This window comes from Ceratotherium simum, chromosome 4 (genome assembly GCF_057802395.1).
Source record: "Ceratotherium simum simum isolate JZ-2026a chromosome 4, ASM5780239v1, whole genome shotgun sequence".
In the NCBI taxonomy this organism is placed as follows: Eukaryota; Metazoa; Chordata; class Mammalia; order Perissodactyla; family Rhinocerotidae; genus Ceratotherium; species Ceratotherium simum.
The window spans coordinates 59006547-59026702 of NC_141903.1; the positions used below are offsets into that span (position 1 = coordinate 59006547).

The following is a 20156-nucleotide window of genomic DNA, read 5'->3' on the forward strand; positions in this document are numbered from 1 at the left end:
TTCAAAAAGACTATTATCTGTAGGCGAGAAAAACTATGCCGAGTTCTGGCAACGAAGGAGAAAGCAGGTCTGCAACCAAAGAGTTCTTTTCAGGATGGTCGTAGATGACAATTTCTAGATTTAAAACGCCTTAGCAGGGTTAGCACAGCAGTGTAGGTATATCAAACCAGTCCCACTACACTGCAGGTGGGAGCAACAAGGGCGCCTCCTCCTTTCCACCTGCCTTTTGCACGAGTCCGATCTACGAAAGGAGCTCACAAGCGTCATCGCCTCCTTTTTACCCGCAGTGGATTAAGGCCGTTCACAGACCGGGGGCACGTCGCCCCGCCGGGAGCCGCTGCAGTTCCGGCCACCCCGGAGCGGCCGGGAGACTGGCAGGCCGAGCCGCCGCCCCGGGCTTGGCGCCCGAGGCGGAGCGCGCGCGGGGGCAGCACGCGGCGGGGCGGGGCGAGGGGGCGGGGCGAGGGGGCGGGGCGGGGCGAGGGGCCGCGGGGGGTGGGACGCTGGACGCTCCGCGGGCCCCGCCCCGCCCGCCCCGCGCCCCAGTCCGCCAGCGCTGCGGGCAGACGCCAGTAAGAGCAGCCCCGGGCGGCGGCGCGACGGTCCCCGCCATGTCTGCAGCCATGAGGCAGAGGTTCGACGAGTTCCTGCACCAGAAGAACTGCATGACCGACCTCTTGGCCAAGATCGAAGCCAAGACCGGCGTGAACCGGCGCTACATCGCGCTCGGTGGGTGCGGGGTCGCGGCCCGCCGGGGGTCGCCGCCGCTTGCCCGGGCCGGGGAGCAGCTGCTGCACCAGCTGCTGGGGAAGCAACCGGGAGAGGGTTCGGGGCAGGCGGTGTCGGTGACAGACAGAGGCGAGCGGCATCCTCGAGGACCAAACTGGCCGCCGGGAAAGGCCAGGGGCCGGAGACCCTGCCGGGGAGGTCCGGGCTCGGGGGGCGCCGGCCTGTGCCCGCGGCCAGGTGGCGGAGCGCCCGGGGCGCGGGGAGCGGGGAAGGGCCGGCGCTGACGTGTCTGTCCCCCCGGCCGAGCGCCGTGTCCCCGTGGCTGTGCGCAGGGTTGGCGCGGAGCGGCGGGGCCCCCCGCGGGAGGGTGCGGGCACGGTGGCGGAGGTACGCGGTCCTAGCCAGATCCTCCGTGGAGCTCCGCACCGGGAAGAGGTGTCCCCTGCCTGGGGAGGGGTGGGGGCTGCGGGCCGGCGCGGGAGTCTGGGCCTCCAGACCCTCTGTGGAGCGGGGTGTCCCGGGCTGGGGCGCGGCACGGCGGGGGCCCCCTGCGGGAGCGAGGGCGGAAGGAAGGGCACAAAGGTGCGGGATCCCCAGACCCGAGGCCAAGCCCCGCGAAGGCGTAGGCCGAACCTTCGTGTGGTTTGTTTTTCTGGATCGCCTACTACAGACCGAGCCTTGCGGTGTGGGCGGGGGCTGCATGGCTCGAGCCCCTCATGCCACCTGACCCACTTCTCACCTCGTGTCTCCAGGTGTCATCGGGCTGGTGGCTTTGTACTTGGTGTTCGGTTATGGAGCCTCTCTCCTGTGCAACCTGATAGGATTTGGCTACCCAGCCTACGTCTCGTAAGTGGCTCACCCTGCAACCGTCCTTTCCTGCTCTTGACTCCCCTTCCCCCATCCAGGACCGCCCTAGTTTCTGTATAGCCCCATTTCCTGGGAGAGAGCAGTCAAAGCACCAGAGGGTAATAACTGACTGCTTAAGGTTACACAGCCTTTAGAGCCTTAACTTGATGCCTGATCTCCTGATGACTAGCTGAAATGCATATTTCGTCAGATCATACTGGCGGGGTGTGTGTGTATCTTCTAATGGATGCGCATATGGAAAGTGTTACAGCAAAGTCGTCCGACCTTTACTGGGGGGGAGATCTAAACGGGTACAGAGAACTGGTTCCTTCTCCCCAATAATTATTTTAGTGTGTACTTTACCTTACATTTATGTACATAGTAAAATCTCATCAATTAGGACTTCCTTAATTCTGAATTAATATTAATTCAGGCACTGAGGAGAATTTTGTCTTCTTGATTTTAAAAAGGTTTGCCGCTTATTACAGGCAATGGAAAACACTTATCCTAATGTCAAAACGAAAACAAACCTTACAAAATTCATCCCTGATATAGCTCCTTGGTTATATAAATGACTCATTTATATAATTAAATTAAATTAAAAATGAATCGTATCAGATTAGGATCTGAATTTATTATTAGTTGAGGTGGTTTTTACTCTACAGTGTGTTTTGGAAATATTCTACAATTTCATTTTTCCATTCATTCAAGTAGGAATTATTTTTCCCCACAATTGAATTTTGTTTTATTCTACAGCTCTTCCCAAGAAAGCCAGTGGGTTTTACTTTCGTTGAATTGGTCTTTGCACGTTTCCTCAACCATAGGGATAAAAATAGAAGAAGAAAAAATTTTCAGCTGGGATCCTGTGACACAGATAACACATTATTACATCTTGTGTCTATCATTGGCCAGGCTAGAATTTAATGTATGACTAGAAAGGAGGAAATATGTTTTAGAAGTTAGTTCTGATTTGAACAATTAAATTGAAATTATGTAAGTAGTAGTTACTGTCTTAGTGTGGTATGGTCACTTAGTGGCGCTGTGGAAGGTGCATATAGGACACTGCTTGCTCATGAATTTAGAGATCCTTAGTCTTCAGGCAGAGAAGAGCTTTACCCTCTCCGGCATTACCTGCTGAAGCACCATGCAGGTTTCGTATGTATACCAAAAGATGCTGAAGCAGACCAGGAAAACTGGTTTGGCTTTCAGATCAGTGAAAAAGGTATAAGAATAGCAGTTTTCCATAAAACATAATCTACTGATAAATAGTATACATAGAAAGTTTGTAGGCAGCCCTGATTCAGGCTGGCTTGTACATCACTGTGTCTGTGATAATAGACAAAATCACCGAGTAGTTCACTTCTTTACTTTTACTTTTCTTCTGTTTATGTATGTATTCTACTTGCAGGAGTTCTTTTAAAAAGAAAAATTTTGAAGCATTTTTCAGTTTTGTGCTCTGGGTATTATTGATCACATTCAGAACAAATCTTGTGTGGTGGTTTGGTAACTGCCTTGCTGCTTGAATTATATTGAACTAGTGAGGAATATGGATTTTAAAGTACTGAATAGCCTAAAAACCTTTTTTTCCCACATCAGTGCCATTTGGTACAAAATCTTGAGAAACATAACCTTCTCTGTTGGTGTGATTAGATCATGGGTGTGGGCTGTAGAAAGGTAAAAGTCTATTTCTAGGTGGGATGTGTAGATTCATGGATGTGACTGAAGATGTGGATAGAACTTGAATATGCTTCTCCTTGACCTGAAGTGGATGAATTCTAGCAGGGGCCATTTTTTTAGTCATATTTTAAAGTAATTTCAAGCCAGCCAATTTCGGCTTTATCATTTTTTGTAGTCATTCTTTCATTCATTTTTTACATAGTCAGTTGAATGTTACTGGCTCTTTTTACTTACAAGAAGCTAAATGTTCCTGTCTATTGGTAGGAAATCTGTGAAATGGTAGACACAGTCATATTTCTGAGTAGTTCAGGTAAGTGGTTTTACACATTTTAGTGGTTTTACACATTTATTCTATTTACCAAATATATACCCCTTATTTTCTTTTCTATTTGAATATTCTGAAGGAAAGTGACGTTTGTAGTACACCTTAATAGGAGTTGGAAAAGTATTAAAACTCTAATAAAGGGAATTTAATGATTTAGGCAAAAATTCAGGAAATAATTAATGAGTATCTTTAGATTAGTATTTATTCATAGGATGCTTCCTTTTGGTAGACTCAACTCTTTTACCTTTAAAATAATGACCATAAGGGAGTTAAGTGGTTTCTGTGGGTGCTTGGACATGTCCCTAAAATCGTGTTCTCAGCCTTGGCTGCCCACTGGAATTATCTGAAGAGCCTTAAAAAGTACTGATGCCTGGGTTGCACCCCTAGAGATTCTGATGTAATTGGTCTGGGGTCTGGCCTGAGTTTTGGGATTTTTAAAGGCTCTTGATCTTTTACAGTTTTTAAAGGATTCTAATGTGCAGGCAATGTTGAGAAGCCCTGGTGTAGAGCAGTAGCAGTAACCTCTGCTTTGTACCCTTGAAGATGGGGTGAAAGAAAGGAAAAAATGGCTGCTGACTCTGGGAACAGTCCAGAAGCCTACCTGGCCTCTGCTTTGTGAAGGAGGTTCAAGGAGACATGGGATTGTGTGCACAATATAAAGCATACAGACCCCTGGTTAGTAAACATTCAGACAATCAGTGTTCCATTAGTCTAATCAAGTCTGTTCATTGCTTACCGAATGTGATTGTGTAATTGTCAGAAAGTCCTTGAAGGTGGTGGTATTAGTAGTACCTAAATCAGTGTTACTTAAAGTGTGATTTATGATCACTTTCACGTTAATTGTTCTCCTTGCCTCTTGTAACTCTCCATGTGCTCCCCAGCCAGAGTTATTTTTAAAAATACAGGTTCATCTATTTAGCAAAAATCAAATGGCAGCCATGTGCCAGGCAGCACTTCAGATACATTAGGGCCTAAGGTAGACATGCTCTCCATCCTCTTAGAATGAACAGTCTACCAGGGTAAACTGCAGTAAGTAGTAGGGCAGTGACAGAGTGTGGTATCCCGAGACAATCAGCAGGGTAGAGAATAACGGGAAGGACCCTCTTTAAATATTTATCTGAGTTCCTGTTTGAGTTAAGACCTGAGAAATGAGAATGGGCCAGCCAAGAGCAGAGCCAGGCAGAAGCAGCAGCATGTGCCAGGCCCTGGGGCAGCAGGTGCCAAGGCTGTTGGAGGAACTGGTGCATTGGAAGCGCTGTCAGAGGGCAGAGCGGTGAGGGAGTGGTGGTGGTGCCATCATGTGTGGCTGGTGTGCATTTTATGCCAGGTGGTTGTAGGGAGTTTGCATGTTTTCTGATAGCCTTGGATGGGTTTTAAATAGGGGGTGACATGATGCGATTTACATTTTAAGGTCATTCTGGCTGCTCTGACCTCTGGAAGGACTTGACGATCCTGCCAAACTGTCGCCAACCCCTTCTTTTCTCACTTTTCAGCTTTTGCACCTGCTGTTTCCTCTCCTTGGGCTATCACAGAGAGGGGCCCGCAGATTGTGCGTAACGGTCAGCAATGGGCCCAGAGGCTGCAGGGTGTGGAAGTGAAATTTGGAAAAGCTTGTGGCTTCCTAGCTTTTCTTCTGACTCACCACCTTGGGAAACCTGTGGGTGGGGCTTAGGGCCCCTGGCTCCAGGTCAGGTCCTGGCAGATTGGAGCACACAGACAGCTGAAGGCCGGGCCAGTGCTCAGGGAGGGCAACCAGTGCCTTATTTTTATTATTAAAAATAATTACTCTTGTTTTCTTTTTTCTTAAAAATAGTTACTCATTTTCTGTGTGCGTAATGTCCCTTTGAGCTCTTTGAGAGCAGAGCCTTTAATCCTCTTCCTGTATGTTTCTAGACTTTTTGGCCACCCTGTCTAGGCAATTTGAAATCTGATTCCAGCCTTCTCATTATCAAAAGCTGTCGACAGAATTACTTTACTTTCTTTACTTCTCTCTATTCCTGATAAGAGAAGTCAGACTACCGGATTATAATAGGAAGCTCCATTATTAAGGTAGACCTGCCCCCTTCCCTTTTTGCTGAGATATAATTCACATGCAACCCTTTTAAAGTGTATAGTTCAGTGGTTAGTATATTCATAAAGTTGTGCAACCATCACCACTAATTCCAAAACATTTTCATCACCCCAAAAGGAAACCCTGTACCCATTAGCAGTCACTCCCCATTTCTCCTATGCCCTGGTCCCCAGAAACCACCACTCTGCTTTCTGTCTCTATGGATTTGCCTATTCTGGACGTTTCATGTAAATGGGATCACACAGTATGTGGCCCTTCCTTTCTCGTGCAGCCCTGCTCTTAAGGGCCTTGCAGAAATGAGAGTCTTTCTGAGAGACCCCTCTGGAGCACGTGCTGCGCTGCACCTTCATACGCAAAATTGACTGCCTAAAACCTAAGGTAACCCCCTCCCAGTGGGCCTGTCCCTGCGTCTCTGTTCAAATGGAGTTATGAGGGAAAATCTGATGACTTTATTTTCTATTTTATTTTTGCTCTGCAGAGAAAGGAAAAAAGGATGGTTTGGTTTTGTCCTACTCAGCAACCTTTTTGTTTAAAATTTTATAAAAATGCCCATGAATTTTCCTCTTTTTATTTCCTATTTTTCTTAAGGATCAGGCTGCCACCTTCCTGGGACTACGAGAGTTGGACCTTAGAGATCAAACATGTAGTCTGATTCCTTTAGTTTTCAGATGATCCAAGGAGAGAGAGAGTGTGTTTCTCAACGTCACACAGAGGCCAGAGTTGGTCTGGACCCTCAGTTACTGCACAGAAATGTGAAAGTGCATTTAGATGTATCTTAGTAACAAAGTAGGAAAGATTAAAGATGTTTAGAGTCCAGCATTTTGGTGTCTATATTTAACCTAATGTTTGGTAACACTTTTGAAATCTCCTCCCCACTTCAGTGATGTGTCATTTTATCTTCTCTGTGTCCTCACCAACCCATTTTAAACTTTTACTACTGCTACAGAGAACGTTACTGCTTTTAGCTCTTTGTGTGGCTGCTGAACACCTGTGCAGCCCTTTAGTAGACACTCGTATATCCCTATATGAGTGCTTTACAAATATAGCTCCTTTAGTCCTCATGACAACCCTACAGTGGAAGTACTATGATTGTTCCCGTTTTACAGGTGAGCAAACAGAGAAAGAGAAGTAACTTGATCAGGGTCTCACAACTAGTCGATGGTGAAACTGGTATTTAAACCTGGGGAGTCTGGCTCCAAAGTCCACGTTTTTAACTTTTATATTACTTCCCATGTGGCTCTTTGAATGTCCCGCAGATACATGCCATACCTCTAGGCAGAGATGAAAATTGAACTGTTGATGTTAACTTTTTCTTTTATCAGTTTGACACTCAATACATTACCTTCCTGCACTGTGTTGTTCCTCTCTCAAGGTACTGCCATCCCAAATCACATATCTGCACACATGGTCATTTGCAGTGGTTTGTGAACATGAGTTAGAATGTATTAGGAACAATTTCTTTGTCTTGTTACATGTTATGTAGCATTAGTTTCTGACAGCAGCAATTATAAATAGTTATTTGCAGAGACTTGCTCTGTTTTCCCAGTACAAGCCCATCTGAAGATGGCACACTGAATTGGGATTCCTGCAGGAATGCAGCCTTGCCTTTAGTTGCATGTTAGGAAGCAATGAATCTCAAGGGAGAGATGTTTGGGGATGACCCTTGTGAGGTCAGAAAGAGGATTGTGAGGGGGATGATTTGGAAAAAACACGATCAAAATAACTACAGAGTTATTATACAGTTATAAGAGTTATCATACAATTAACCACAAGTAAAAACTATAGCATCTTCTTAGCTAATGAAGCACAGCAGATAAAGTGAGGGAACATAAATTAAAAAGGATTGAAAAGTACTTGTTTCGGAATTGCAATGGCAGACTCCTGAACAGAGGTGCATTACCCAGAGGAGAGTTTGAGAAAGTTGCCCTGGTGTGACTGACAGCTGTGAACTACTTTCTGTTTCCGAAGCAGAGCCAGGTTCCCTAATGGTGCTGGAGGATGTGTGTTTGTGGTTCTCTTCTTAGCCTCATTAGTAAGGGGTGTGTTTGTTTTCTTATTTTTTTGAGAACTTGTAATTATCTTATTTTTTTTCTTTTTTATTCGTGAGAACTTGGAAGCAGATACATTTTCTGTTAAGCTGCTTATGTTCCTATTACCCTAGCTTTTCTCTCTGCAACTGTATGTTCTTTGTAGAATTCTTAAGAGCAGAGCAACGCGTGCCCACACTTCACTTCTCTGGGTATGTGAAGCACGAGCAAATGTTCTGGCCAGCTGTGCACTTGGCTCAAAAATATAACTTTCTGTAAATTTTGCCTTAGGTAGCACAGAAATCTTAAACATTTAAGCATTTTACCTTTGTCAGCTTTTTACTGGTTTTGTTTTCACTTGGTATTACTGCTAATACTGCTGAACTATTTTAAGATGGAGTTGTGGAGAAAAAGTAATAAAATATCCTTATAACAATTTGTGACTATTTTTGTAGAGAAATACAGCCAGCATTTTAGTTTTTTTTCCCCCTTGCCTGTGAAAAGAAAGTTTTGAGGAACAAATAAGATGAATGATTTAAATTATTTATTCATAATCTAGTTTCTGGGCTCTAACGCAGTTGTGGAGGGAAATCCCATTCCTAATACTGTCGTCCCTGGTGTCTGTGGCTGTTTGGTTCCAGGACACCCCGCCTATACCAAAATCTGGGGATGCTCAAGTTCCTTGTATTAAATGGTGTAGTATTTGCATATAACCTACGCACAACCTCCCATAGGCTTTAAATCATCTCTAGATTGCTTATAATACCTAACACAATGTAAATGATATGTAAATAGTTGTTATACTGCATTGTTTAGGGAATGATGACAAGGAAAAAAGGTCTGTACGTATTTAGTACAGATGCAACCATCATAGGCCTTTTCATCCCCAGTTGGTTGAATCCATGCATGGGAACCTGCAGAAGCAGAGGGCCGACTATACTCTGTTCTGGAATGTTCCCTATAAACCTTAATGAACCTTTTTTTCTCTCTTTATGAAGGACCTAGAGATTTGGTCTATTTGTCCTTCTTATGAGCTGCCTTCATCTCCCCCCTGTCCTGGAGTTCTTCTCTTTTTCAGGACTGACTGTGAATGAGGACCTAGTTTTCAACTTAATCTCCTCATTTGGTATTTAAAACAGGTATAAATATGTATGGGACATTTGAAGGTGTTTAGTGGCTATCAATAACATTACCAATTAATTAATTTTGAGGAACAGTGAATTAATGTAGCAGAAGTTTAAAAACAGTTTCAAAAATTGCTAATGAAATTACTTTTTGTAGCAGTTGAAATGTAAGTAGGGGCTGTAGAAACCTCCTCTGACTTCATTCTATCACTTGCTCACTCTTGTGGTTCCTGGGAGTAGAGCTTATCGCCAGTCCCTCTCAGTCACATGGCCTCGACTATATATATCCTGCTGCTTCTGATAGTTAGGCCGGGTGATCTGGTGAAGGGATCACTTACATGTCAGAGGTCATTGTAACTACACGGTTGTCTGTATCTTGGTGTGGCCCTCTTTTGTCTGGGACAGGTCAATTTAGGTTGTTCCTGTCTAGATTGTGAGGGTACTTAAGCTTAAATTAAACTTCATGATATCATACTTGACATAGATATATTTACAGAGCCATCAATTTTGTTGACAAAGGGTTGTCCCAGGAGGATTCGCATCTGCTGTTTTATTGCTTCAGGCATTAATCTTTTTGAACCATCTATCTGTCAAATAGTTTCATGCATTCAGTTTTGAGTTATTAAATGTTAGCTAGGAGAGGTCTTAGAGATCAAGCTGCTGGGGTGATAGCCGCCTTGAACAGATTTGGAAACCAAGGCCACAGACTGAACTTACTTGACTCAGGTCACAAGTCTGTTGGGGCCAAGCCAGGTGTAGGTGACTCCCTTGGCCTGCGCTGTCAGCATTCCACATGGTTTATATTGGAGCTTGACCAAATCTTCCATTTTGCATTAGAAACCAAAATGGTGGATAGCTGGTTACTAAGATGAGAAATTAGACACCAAAATGTTTGAACACTGAACGACTGCTTTTATTTTCCTTATTATTCAATCTCCATTAGAGATGTTTTATAGACTCATCTTAAAATGTATTTGCTTGTGAATTTAGCTTATTGTTATTATGCATTTCATGAAGTCGGTCATTTTATACTATAGGAAAACACTATCTTAAAGAGAAAAGGAGCATGGTATGTTTTTTCATTGTTCTTGTATAGTCATCTTAGAAGATAGTTTCCTTTTTTTTTTTTTTAAAGATTTTATTTATTTATTTTCCCCCACAGCCCCAGTAGATAGTTGTATGTCATAGCTGCACATCCTTCTAGTTACTGTATGTGGGACGCGGCCTCAGCATGGCCAGAGAAGCGGTGCATCAGTGCGCCCCCGGGATCCGAACCCGGGCTGCCAGCAGCGGAGTGCGAGCACTTAACCGCGAAGCCACGGGGCCGGCCAGAAGATAGTTTCTATATATTTAAGAAGTATATTTGCCACCAGCTATCTTATATCTTTTTTGGGTGGGGTAGGAGGGTCGGGGATGATATAAACAGTAAATAAGCAAATTGGTTTTATTGTATGTTACGTTTTCTTTCATTAGCTTCTCTTGCTCTGTTGGTCCTCTTGCTTTGAAAGCACACCTACTCTGCGGTGGAAAACAAGTGTAACTTTCTGAGCGCCCATAGTTTCTGACCTTCCTTTTTTCCATGAAGGAGAAAAATCTTTTCCTTATTGGCAAGGAAACAAACTAGTGTTTATGTCTTAAAATGTGTGATTTTTTTCCTTCTAATTTGACACATTGTATGTGTCAAATAATATTTGCAATGGCAGACACCTAAATAAAGGTAGTAGGATATAGGAAAACCATTTTGTGCTATCAGGAGTTGCTACACCACACTCTGATAAATACAGCCCAGAGCAGTCCCATGCGTAGTGGGCGCTATGGATAGTCACGTTATGTGTCTGCTGTATCAAAAAAGATTCTTTTATTTATTTATTTTTTTGGTGAGGAAGATCAGCCCTGAGCTAACATCCATGCCAATCCTCCTCTTTTTGCTGAGGAAGACTGGCTCTGAGCTAACATCTATTGCCAATCCTCCTCCTTTTTTTCTTCCCCAAAGCCCCAGTAGATAGTTGTATGTCATAGTTGCACATCCTTCTAGTTGCTGTATGTGGGACGGGGCCTCAGCATGGCCAGAGAAGCGGTGCGTCGGGGCGCGCCCGGGATCTGAACCTGGGCTGCCAGTAGTGGAGCACTCACACTTAACTGCTAAGCCACGGGGCCGGCCCTCAAAAAAGATTCTAAACATTATGGTCTGTATTCTTCATGTTCAAGCTTCAAAGCATCTACCTTGAACCCTGGAATATTTGCTGTTAAACATAACTTACCACCTTAGAAATAAAACAAAGCAAATGGACCAGAAGCAGATTCCTTTTTGTTCTTTACCAACAGCACATCTCACAGCTTTTATCATTATAGGTTTTTTTTATTAACTGCTTTTTTTTGACGCACTGTCAGTCTGGTAAGATAATCGACTCATTAAAATTAAAATCCTGTAGATGGGTACAACTGCTTTCCGTAGTAAAGCCAATGCTGTGAAGACATAATGTTTCTTAATTTTATGTCATTTGGCTAGTTTGAATTGTAGTGACTAAGTTACATATGAACCATGTACAGTATAGGTAATATGTACCTGAGTTTCTTTGGTTGAGTAATCGGAAGCATATGGACATGGACCTGATAGTTACTAGCTATATTAACCTCTGGGCAAATAGCTTAACTTTTATAAAACTCGGTTTTCTCATATGTAAAAGGGGGGAATAATATACCTCAAACACTTAGCACAGAATCAAGCATTCAGTAAGTGCTTAATTAAGGGTGGTTACTTTTATTAACATACAAAGAGGAAAACTGACTTAATCCTAGTCATGGTTCTCTAACTCTGTGTCATTGGACTTTTAAACTCCTAGGTAGTATTTTCTTTCTTTTTTTTTTTTTATAATTTTATTTACTTATTTTTTCCCCCAAAGCCCCAGTAGATAGTTGTATGTCATAGCTGCACATCCTTCTAGTTGCTGTATGTGGGACGCGGCCTCAGCATGGCCAGAGAAGCAGTGTGTCGGTGCGCACCGGGGATCCGAACCTGGGCTGCCAGCAGCGGAGCGCGCGCACTTAACCATTAAGCCACGGGGTCGGCCCATAAACTCCTAGGTAGTAGTTTCTGTCATTTATTTTTCCACTTAACTCTTTCTTGTTCCTTGTCTTATTATTTTCCTGTATTTATATCAGCAGCATCATTATTCCAAGAGCAATGAAGTACAGTAAAGTTTTGTTCTTCTAAGTTGTAAATATGTGATATGGCTAGTGGTTTTCTTCTGTTTTGGGACATGTATACATGTTCCCAAGCACTGGGTATAATTTTAACAGTTTTTAATATTAAATCCATTTTTTTTAACTCTTTTTTTTCTTTTGAGGAGGAGGATTGGCCCTGTGCTATCTGTTAATTGGCAAATATCTATTGCCAATCTTCCTCTTTTTTCTTTTCTCCCCAAAGCCTCAGTACATAGTTGTGTATCAGAGTTGTAGGGTTGTAGCTCTTCTATATGGGACGCCGCCTCAGCATGGCTTGATGAGCGGTGAGTAGGTCGGTGCCCAGGATCCGAACCGGCGAACCCTGGGCCACCGAAGAGAGCACGTGAACTCAACCACTGTGCCACCGGGCAGCCCCTAAATCTATTTTCACTTTGTTTTGTTCCCATGGAGATTTCCAGTTTCCCATAAGTCTGCCTCCATAACCCCCCTTCATGGGACCCCTCCCCAAGCACACATGTGCTGCTTAATTAGGAGTAGAACTTTTTTCGACTGTTGATTTTGGGTCCTTGAGAATCCTCGTTTTGGCCCAGGGCTTAAGGACAGAGTCAGGTACATTGTCAGTGCTGGGTATGTACGTCCTGCATCTGCGTGCCTCTTCACTGGTGGTCTCTGGTGGATTACTTAGACAGTCACTTCACCCCACCTCTAAGACTTCAATGGAGAAAGTAAAGCCAGTCAAGTTTTTGGTTTGTACTGATGGCAAATAATCTTATTTACTTTTTTCATTTCCTTTTTTATCTTAAGAAAAATTATAACAAAGTAAAGAAGATTAAGCCAGACAGTCTTATTTCTTGTTAGAAGCTACCTTTAAAGTGTATCATTTGCAATATAGGATGTAGGAATGAATACTTGCAAAACTTATAAGTGAGCTTTTTGGATTTGTCATCTATCTTATACTTACTCTTCATTATATACATATGTGTGTATAATACATAAATATAATATATACACATATATACTCCATTCTAATGGAGGGAATGACATTTGTCAATTTAATGATTTGAATGAAGGTGTTGAAATACCCATTAACCAGGAATAACCTTTGAGTCTGAAAGAGTTATAGTTAATTTATAACTACATTTAAGTAAGAAAATGTAACATCATCCCAACGATACAACGTAACTGAAGTTGTCATTGATGGAAGAAGAAAATCTCAATAATTGAAACTATGACAGAAATATCTCAGACACAGACATATCTGCTTTTCCTATTTGCCAGTTTTAATTTCTTAATGATGTAACACTAGAGTATTTACAATAGTAAATATTATATAGAAGTTGAGTAGCATAGTATTTGACATATTATTTTTTGTATTGTTAATTGCTTAAACTTCTGAATGCTGTTACATGCTACAAATAATAAATATGGACTTTGTCCTAAAAAGACAAGAATTCAAAACAGAAATATAAATGGGTTGTACAATTCATGTATAGAAAAGCATTTTTATCTGTTTTGCTTACTAAGATCGTGAATTTGAATTAAGAGAATGTAAAAGTGGATGTTTTCCCAGATGGATGTGTTGTGTCTAAAATAATTTTAAAAATAGTATGGAGGATTATCTCTTTCCTGTCCCCCAATGGGAGCATTAACTGTAAACATTTTGAAAAATTTAATTGTTAGATGAAACCTCAGTGAGGGAAGCATAGCTGTTTCTGACCATTGTCTAAATATCTAACTTAAGCTTGGCTTGGAAAGCTTTCGGTGGTGCCACTCACCTTTTTAATCAAGATTCAGTCAGCTGCAGCCATTGACAGTGGCCTAAGCAATAAAGACCTTGAATTAGCTAACATAATAAGTCTGAGGCTGATATTCCAGGGCCAGTGCGTTAGAGATCCACTGTCTCTTCTGGCTTTCCTCCCTGTGCCGGGTGCCCCAAGGTTAGCAAGATTGCTGCCTCCCTTAATGCTGGGCCTCACAAAATTATGAAACCCATCAACTGTCCCTACTTTACATGCTTCCTTTCTAATAAAATACTTAGAGGATTTGCAGCTTAGTCCTGTCCATGGGTCAGGGAATATCTTAGGTTCTCTGAATGACAACTCCTAATTTGGGAGGGAGAGTACTAGCCCAGGACTATCTCTGCTCAGCGTTTGTTTTCTTCACATCTTTAATGCGATCCTTTGGCCGTTCCTGATTCCTGCTCTTGCTTTTAGATAACAGCAGCAAAGGTGTGAACAAAGAGATGGGCCAGCAAGGGTGGAGGCACCCAGTACCAGTCACTGGGGCCCACTGGTCTGGATGAGGACTGGCCAGTGGGTTATGTGCATTACCAGTACCAGTCCAATACATAAAGAATTTTGGCCAGTCCACCTTTGCAGTTTGGGCCTGGGAAATGTTTTCAGCAGTGAGAGAATTTGTTCCCCCTGACCTGCAAATAGGATTTTTGGGATTTCAACTAACTCTACTCTTTGTAGCATTTGGGATTTGGAGAGTGAGGTATAATTAAAATCCATGAGTAATTGTCTAATCTCCTTTTAGCCTTATTAGCAATGCTATTAATCCTTTACCCAATCTACTTAGCCAGAAGGACTGGAGTGTTACTATTGATTGCTCTCTTTTGTTTTTAAACTTTGTTTATTTATTTTTCCCCCAAAGCCCCAGTAGATAGTTGTATGTCATAGTTGCACAGCCTTCTAGTTGCTGTATGTGGGACTTGGCCTCAGCATGGCCAGAGAAGCGGTGTGTCAGTGCGCGCCCGGGATCCGAACCCGGGCTGCCAGCAGCGGAGCGCGTGCACTTAACCACTATGCCATGGGGCCAGCCCCTCTCTTTTCTTTTTAATCTCTTGCCTCTCTATGATAATAAATTATTACCCGGTAAGGTAATATTTATTGAGTGCTTACTCTGTTCCAGTTATTGTTTCTAAGTACTTTACATGTGTTAACTAATTTAATTTTCACAACAACACAATGAGGTTTATTATCCCTACCTGACAGATCAGGAAACTAAGGCCCAGAATAACATGTATCTAGTGAGTGGTAGAACCAGGATACAAAGCTGCAAGTTCAGGATGGTGAGATAATGTAAAGCCACATGAGCACTGGAAAGAAATGAAGGGAAAAGCCTGGCTACTCCATAGTTCAGTGTAATTCATAATTTTTTGATAGTTTGTTTAAATAGAAAATTAGAATGAGTCAGTTTCATGTGATGAGCTGTATGACTTTTCTCTCTGTTTTTGTGTGTTGCCTATTAATGTTCTAAAACATAACAGATTGTGCCTGATCATTGTTGGAGAAGTTTGTTTGTAAGAAAATCATGAGCTGTTTCCTCAAGAGAGAAATTAAATGAATGTGTCTGATGTTCACGTCAGTGTTTGTTTTTAACAAAGCCCTTAAGAGAGACCTAGTCTCATAGGAGGAAGTAGTTATAGGAAGTCTGGTGCCTGTTTTTTTTGTTTTTTTCCAAGTAGAAATTTTTTTCCTCCCTTTCATTATAAAAAATAGTACATACTCACTGAAAAGACCTTAAAGAAGTAAAATTCTGAAATCCCAATACCCGGGATTAACTTTATACAATTGAAAGATATATTTCTGGACGTCATTCTTGGTCTGTGAGCACATACAAATATATCTTTTTTTTTTTTTTAACACAAAATTAGTAATCTCCTTTTTACACTCAACACTATATCTTGGACATCTTTCCCTGTTAATATCCTTTCTAAAGGCTTCAGAATATTTAATTGTATGGATACACCAAAATGTATTTCAGCAGTCCATTCCTGCTCTTAAAAAATGAGTGAAGACATGCTTCTATAAACTTTCAGTTTGAGTTGAAATTCATTTTAGTATCATTCTTTCCTCTTGGAACTTTATTATTTTGTCTGTAAAATGTAGAATTTGAACTAGTCCATCTGTAAAATATCTTCCAGCTCAACATTCTACGATTTCTGTCCTGCTCAGTGCATGTTTAGAACTGCTTGCTGCTCCTGTAGTCTTGCCAGCCATCGTCTGCACCCCGGCCGTGTCTCTGCTGCTCACTCAGTCCTCACTTCTCTTTTGCCACCTGATTGAGGGAGGCCAGGCCCTGCCCCTGCAACATGGTAGGTGGTTCAGGAGAGAACAAAGAAGCCACAGCACCGAGCCCAGGTAGCCAAGCCTTGAGAGTGCGGCAGTAAGAGTCTGCAGAGAGCAATGTAAGACCATGGTGTCTGTCTTTTGTCGGTGTGTCCCCCCTGGAAGTAGTTCTGAGCCCAAGGTCTGTCTGTGGTGCAGCTAACATGTGCCACTTGAGGCTGAGGTGGCACTAGAGAGGGAAAGACAGTGGCCCAGGACTGTGGAGAGCGTGGGTGGAATTGTCACCAGCTGCTGTTGAGACAGTTTTGGAGTTCCTCTAGGGTTGAGCTTTTCTTCTGTCTTGGCCTCTCTTTCCTTGCTGGACAGGGGTAGCCTGCCCTCTGGCTACAGCTGGTTGGACCCAACTCAGTCATTTGGATTTTCTGTCCTAGAAGTGACATGCGGAGGTGGCGCTGAGACTGGGACTTTGAGCTCTTGAATCTGAATTAGGAATCAACATTAGGACCACCTGCATGACTTTCTAAAAGCACATGCCTGGGCTCTACATGCCAGAGAGTCTGAATCACTAGGTCTGAAGAAGGACCTGGGCATGTACAGTTTTAATAAGTTCCCTAGGTGGATGTGCATCATCATCTAAGTTTGAGAAGCAGAACCAGTGGACTAGGGCACGAATTCAGAACACCGACCTGTTCACTTCTGATGGTTCCCCTGCAGCCCCACCGCCCACGTAAGCAGGATGGAGGGTGGAACAGTCCTCCAGGGATCTGGATGTTGACACTCTGACCTTTCCTCCTGTCTGTCTGCTCTGTGACCAGTGTAACCTTTCTTGAGCCTTGATTTTGTCCAGTGTAGGACTAGATCTCTGTGGACCCTTCCAAAAGTAAGATTATGAACTCCTTTTGTATTTATGTTAATGCAATAAATATTTCTTAAATTCCCACTTAGCACCAGACATTTGTTGAGTGCTCTGCAGCCTGGTGGTGAGTTGTTCTCCTAATGAGGAAAACAGCATGGAGTCAGTCTTAGGTGTAAATCCAGTCTCTCCTGTTTGTAGCTGGGTGCCCTGCACATGTTATTTTTCTTCCCTGAGCCTCAGTTTCTTCCTCTAAAAAATGAGAACAATACCTATTCCATAGGTTAAATTAAATAATTGTTAGGTTCCTACCCCTCCCATTCTTTACCTTTGCCATTTTGGCTGGACTGCAAATGACCTGAGGGCATCGAGGGCATCTTATGATTTCTTGAATCCCCTTTGTAGCCTGATAGGTTGATAACATCCTCATTCTGATACACGAGTTGAAATATGATTCAGTACGTGTATGAGGCAGAAGAGTGTATTGTTGAATCCCCTGTGTCCACTCACCTGGCCAAGGGAGTATATAAGTAAATAGCATTGTGGAAACCCCAGTTTTAAGCTGTTTTCTTCTCTCACCTTTTTGAGTCTTAGGTTCCTCAGCTGTAAACTGAGTGGGTTAGACTATCTTTTATGTTCTTTCTTGTTCTGACTAGCTTATGATATTATGACATGTAGCATTTCTCAGTTCATTTGATAAATGAACGTTGTGCTATTTTAAATTAAAACAGTAATTAAATGCTTCAATAATATGAGAAGTTCTATTTAAGAAGTCTCTCAAGGAGCCTCTGTGGTCTTTTCGTGTCTTCTTTCTTGTGCCCTCGTTTCTCTACAGAGTGGTGATCTACATGTGTGTTCAATTTTGAGTTCTTTTCTTTCTACTTTTCAATGTGACTATATAGTGTTCCAAGGGTATTAACACGGAAACTTTTGAATTCATATTGCTGATAACTTAGGGAACTGTTTTTTTATGTCGTGAAGCACTGAACTAGAACTACTAGGATAGTTTTTCTGTTTTTGAATCTGTGGATCTTGACAAACATCTTGAAAGTAATGACGTAGAATGGAACTGAAAATATCAGAGTGGTTTCATGAAATGTTTATTTCAGTGTATATTTGTGTGGATATGTGTGCTGACTGGATCATGTGTGTTTGCTTAGTCATGGACTGCCTTGGCTCCCAAAACTAAGACCTTAAGTGAAGTATAACTATGTATCCCCTCTGCCCAGGATGGCTATATAAGAAACAAATTTTTATCATACTAATTACTTAAAAAATTCACTTAAATATAAATAGACAAATCATACTCTATACCGAATAAAACACAGAGGAAAAAAACCTTAGTGTAAAGGGTGTCCTATTGGTAGTTCTTTGGTTAACATACTTGCCTACACTTTTTCTTTGGCCTTGTATTACATTAGCTAGCTTCTATCTGAGGAAAGCTAACACCACAAGTTACAAGCCATTATTTTTATTTATTTTTTTATTATTTATTATTATTTTTTTTTTTTGAGGAAGATCAGCTCTGAGCTAACATCCATGCCAATCCTCCTCATTTTTGCTGAGGAAGACTGGCCCTGAGCTGATATCCATGCCGATCTTCCTCCACTTTATGTGGGACGCCGCCACAGCATGGCCTGACAAGCGGTGCGTTGTCGCACGCCCAGGATCCGAACCCGGGCCGCCAGCAGCGGAGCGCGCGCACTTAACCGCTACACCACGGGGCTGGCCCCACAAGCCATTATTTTGTAATCAGCTCTCTTAAATTCATTTCATGTGATTCTTGTGTTTATTTATTTATTTTTATTTTATTTTATTTTATTTTTTAATTTATTTTTTCCCCCAAAGCCCCAGTAGATAGTTGTATGTCATAGTTGCACATCCTTCTAGTTGCTGTATGTGGGACGCGGCCTCAGCATGGCCGGAGAAGTGGTGCGTCGGTGTGCGCCCGGGATCCGAACCCGGGCCGCCAGCAGCGGAGCACGCGCACTTAACCGCTACACCACGGGGCTGGCCCCACAAGCCATTATTTTGTAATCAGCTCTCTTAAATTCATTTCATGTGATTCTTGTGTTTAAAGTGAGAAACTTTTGCCCAGTCTATGGGCAGTCTTGACGTTCAAAGCAGTATTCACTTCATCCCTCCTTCTTCTTCTCTTCCTTACGCCATCAGCAGTCACCTCCTTCAGCTATAACTTTTCCCCCCTTGGTTATTTTCTTAAAACCCTCAAGCATGCACACATGCACACACACACACCCCCAAAGCTGCTTCTAATTAACTCAGAGGCTTTTTTAGGGAATGACTCAGCATGATTCAGCAGCCTAGCTGTCGCTTCAGGGAACCCATTTTACCAAGTAGCCAATGTATTTTCAATAGTTAACCCATCTCATAGACTAAACAAGATTTAGATTTCTTCTAGTTGACTATTTTAGTCCAGCTCCATTATAAGTATCCAGACATACATTAGGATACAATAAAAAAATTATGGGATTCAGGTTTAGAATGAAGAGATTCCCAGGACTGGAAGAAATTTCTGTGATTCAGAAGTAAAAGAAGATTATTTTCAATTTATTTCCATTCACTTGGAGAATGAATTTTGTTTCAGCAGTAGTTGGTACTGATAAAATCATGTTATTAACTGATGAGGAGAGGAAAGACCCCAGCCCGAGGACCACATAATGACAGTCAGAACCAAATGGACACCGTGATGTTTGTTTTTACCGTTTGTTATGAAGTATGTTATGGACTTTGGACGGTGCCTAAACTATGTTCCAGAAGTTCCTTTATGGAAATTCCTACTCACCCATGATGTACTTCAGTTATTAAAAGTGCATAACAACTGAGTTAGCATGCGAGAATTCTTTTTTTTTATGATTTTATTGAGGTCCTAATGGTTTATAACATTGTGAAATTTCAGGGGTACATTATTATCAGTATTCTGTATAGACTGCATCGTGCTCACCACCAATAGTCTAATTTTTATGAGAGAGTTCTTGATATATCCCTGGTGGAGGACTCCACCTGGGAGTGGGCATTACTCTAGTTGCCAGTCATTGGTGGTAGCTCCTGGGGCCTGGGTGGAGATCCAGGGCCAGCTGGTGCTGGTTTCTCTGGTGACCAGAAGACGGGTAACAAGTAGTTATAATGGCTTGTCCTGATATCTCCACATTGTTTCCTGTCTTTATGTTGTACTTGTGCATCTAGTGACACGGTGCACACTGTGTTGGAGGGCAGGCTGTGAAAGT

At 42.5% G+C, this 20156-nt stretch overlaps 1 protein-coding gene across 1 annotated transcript in view; it reads left to right on the plus strand.

Moving 5' to 3' along the window:
* Positions 1–555: 555 nt before the first annotated feature.
* Positions 556–20156, plus strand: part of REEP5 (receptor accessory protein 5) — a 37885-nt gene continuing 18284 nt past the window's right edge. Inside the window, exons 1-2 of the mRNA XM_004420309.3 lie at positions 556–729; positions 1482–1575. Of these exons, the coding sequence (XP_004420366.1) occupies positions 612–729; positions 1482–1575 (212 nt within the window). The 5' untranslated portion in view covers positions 556–611. The remainder of the gene's footprint in view (positions 730–1481; positions 1576–20156) is intronic.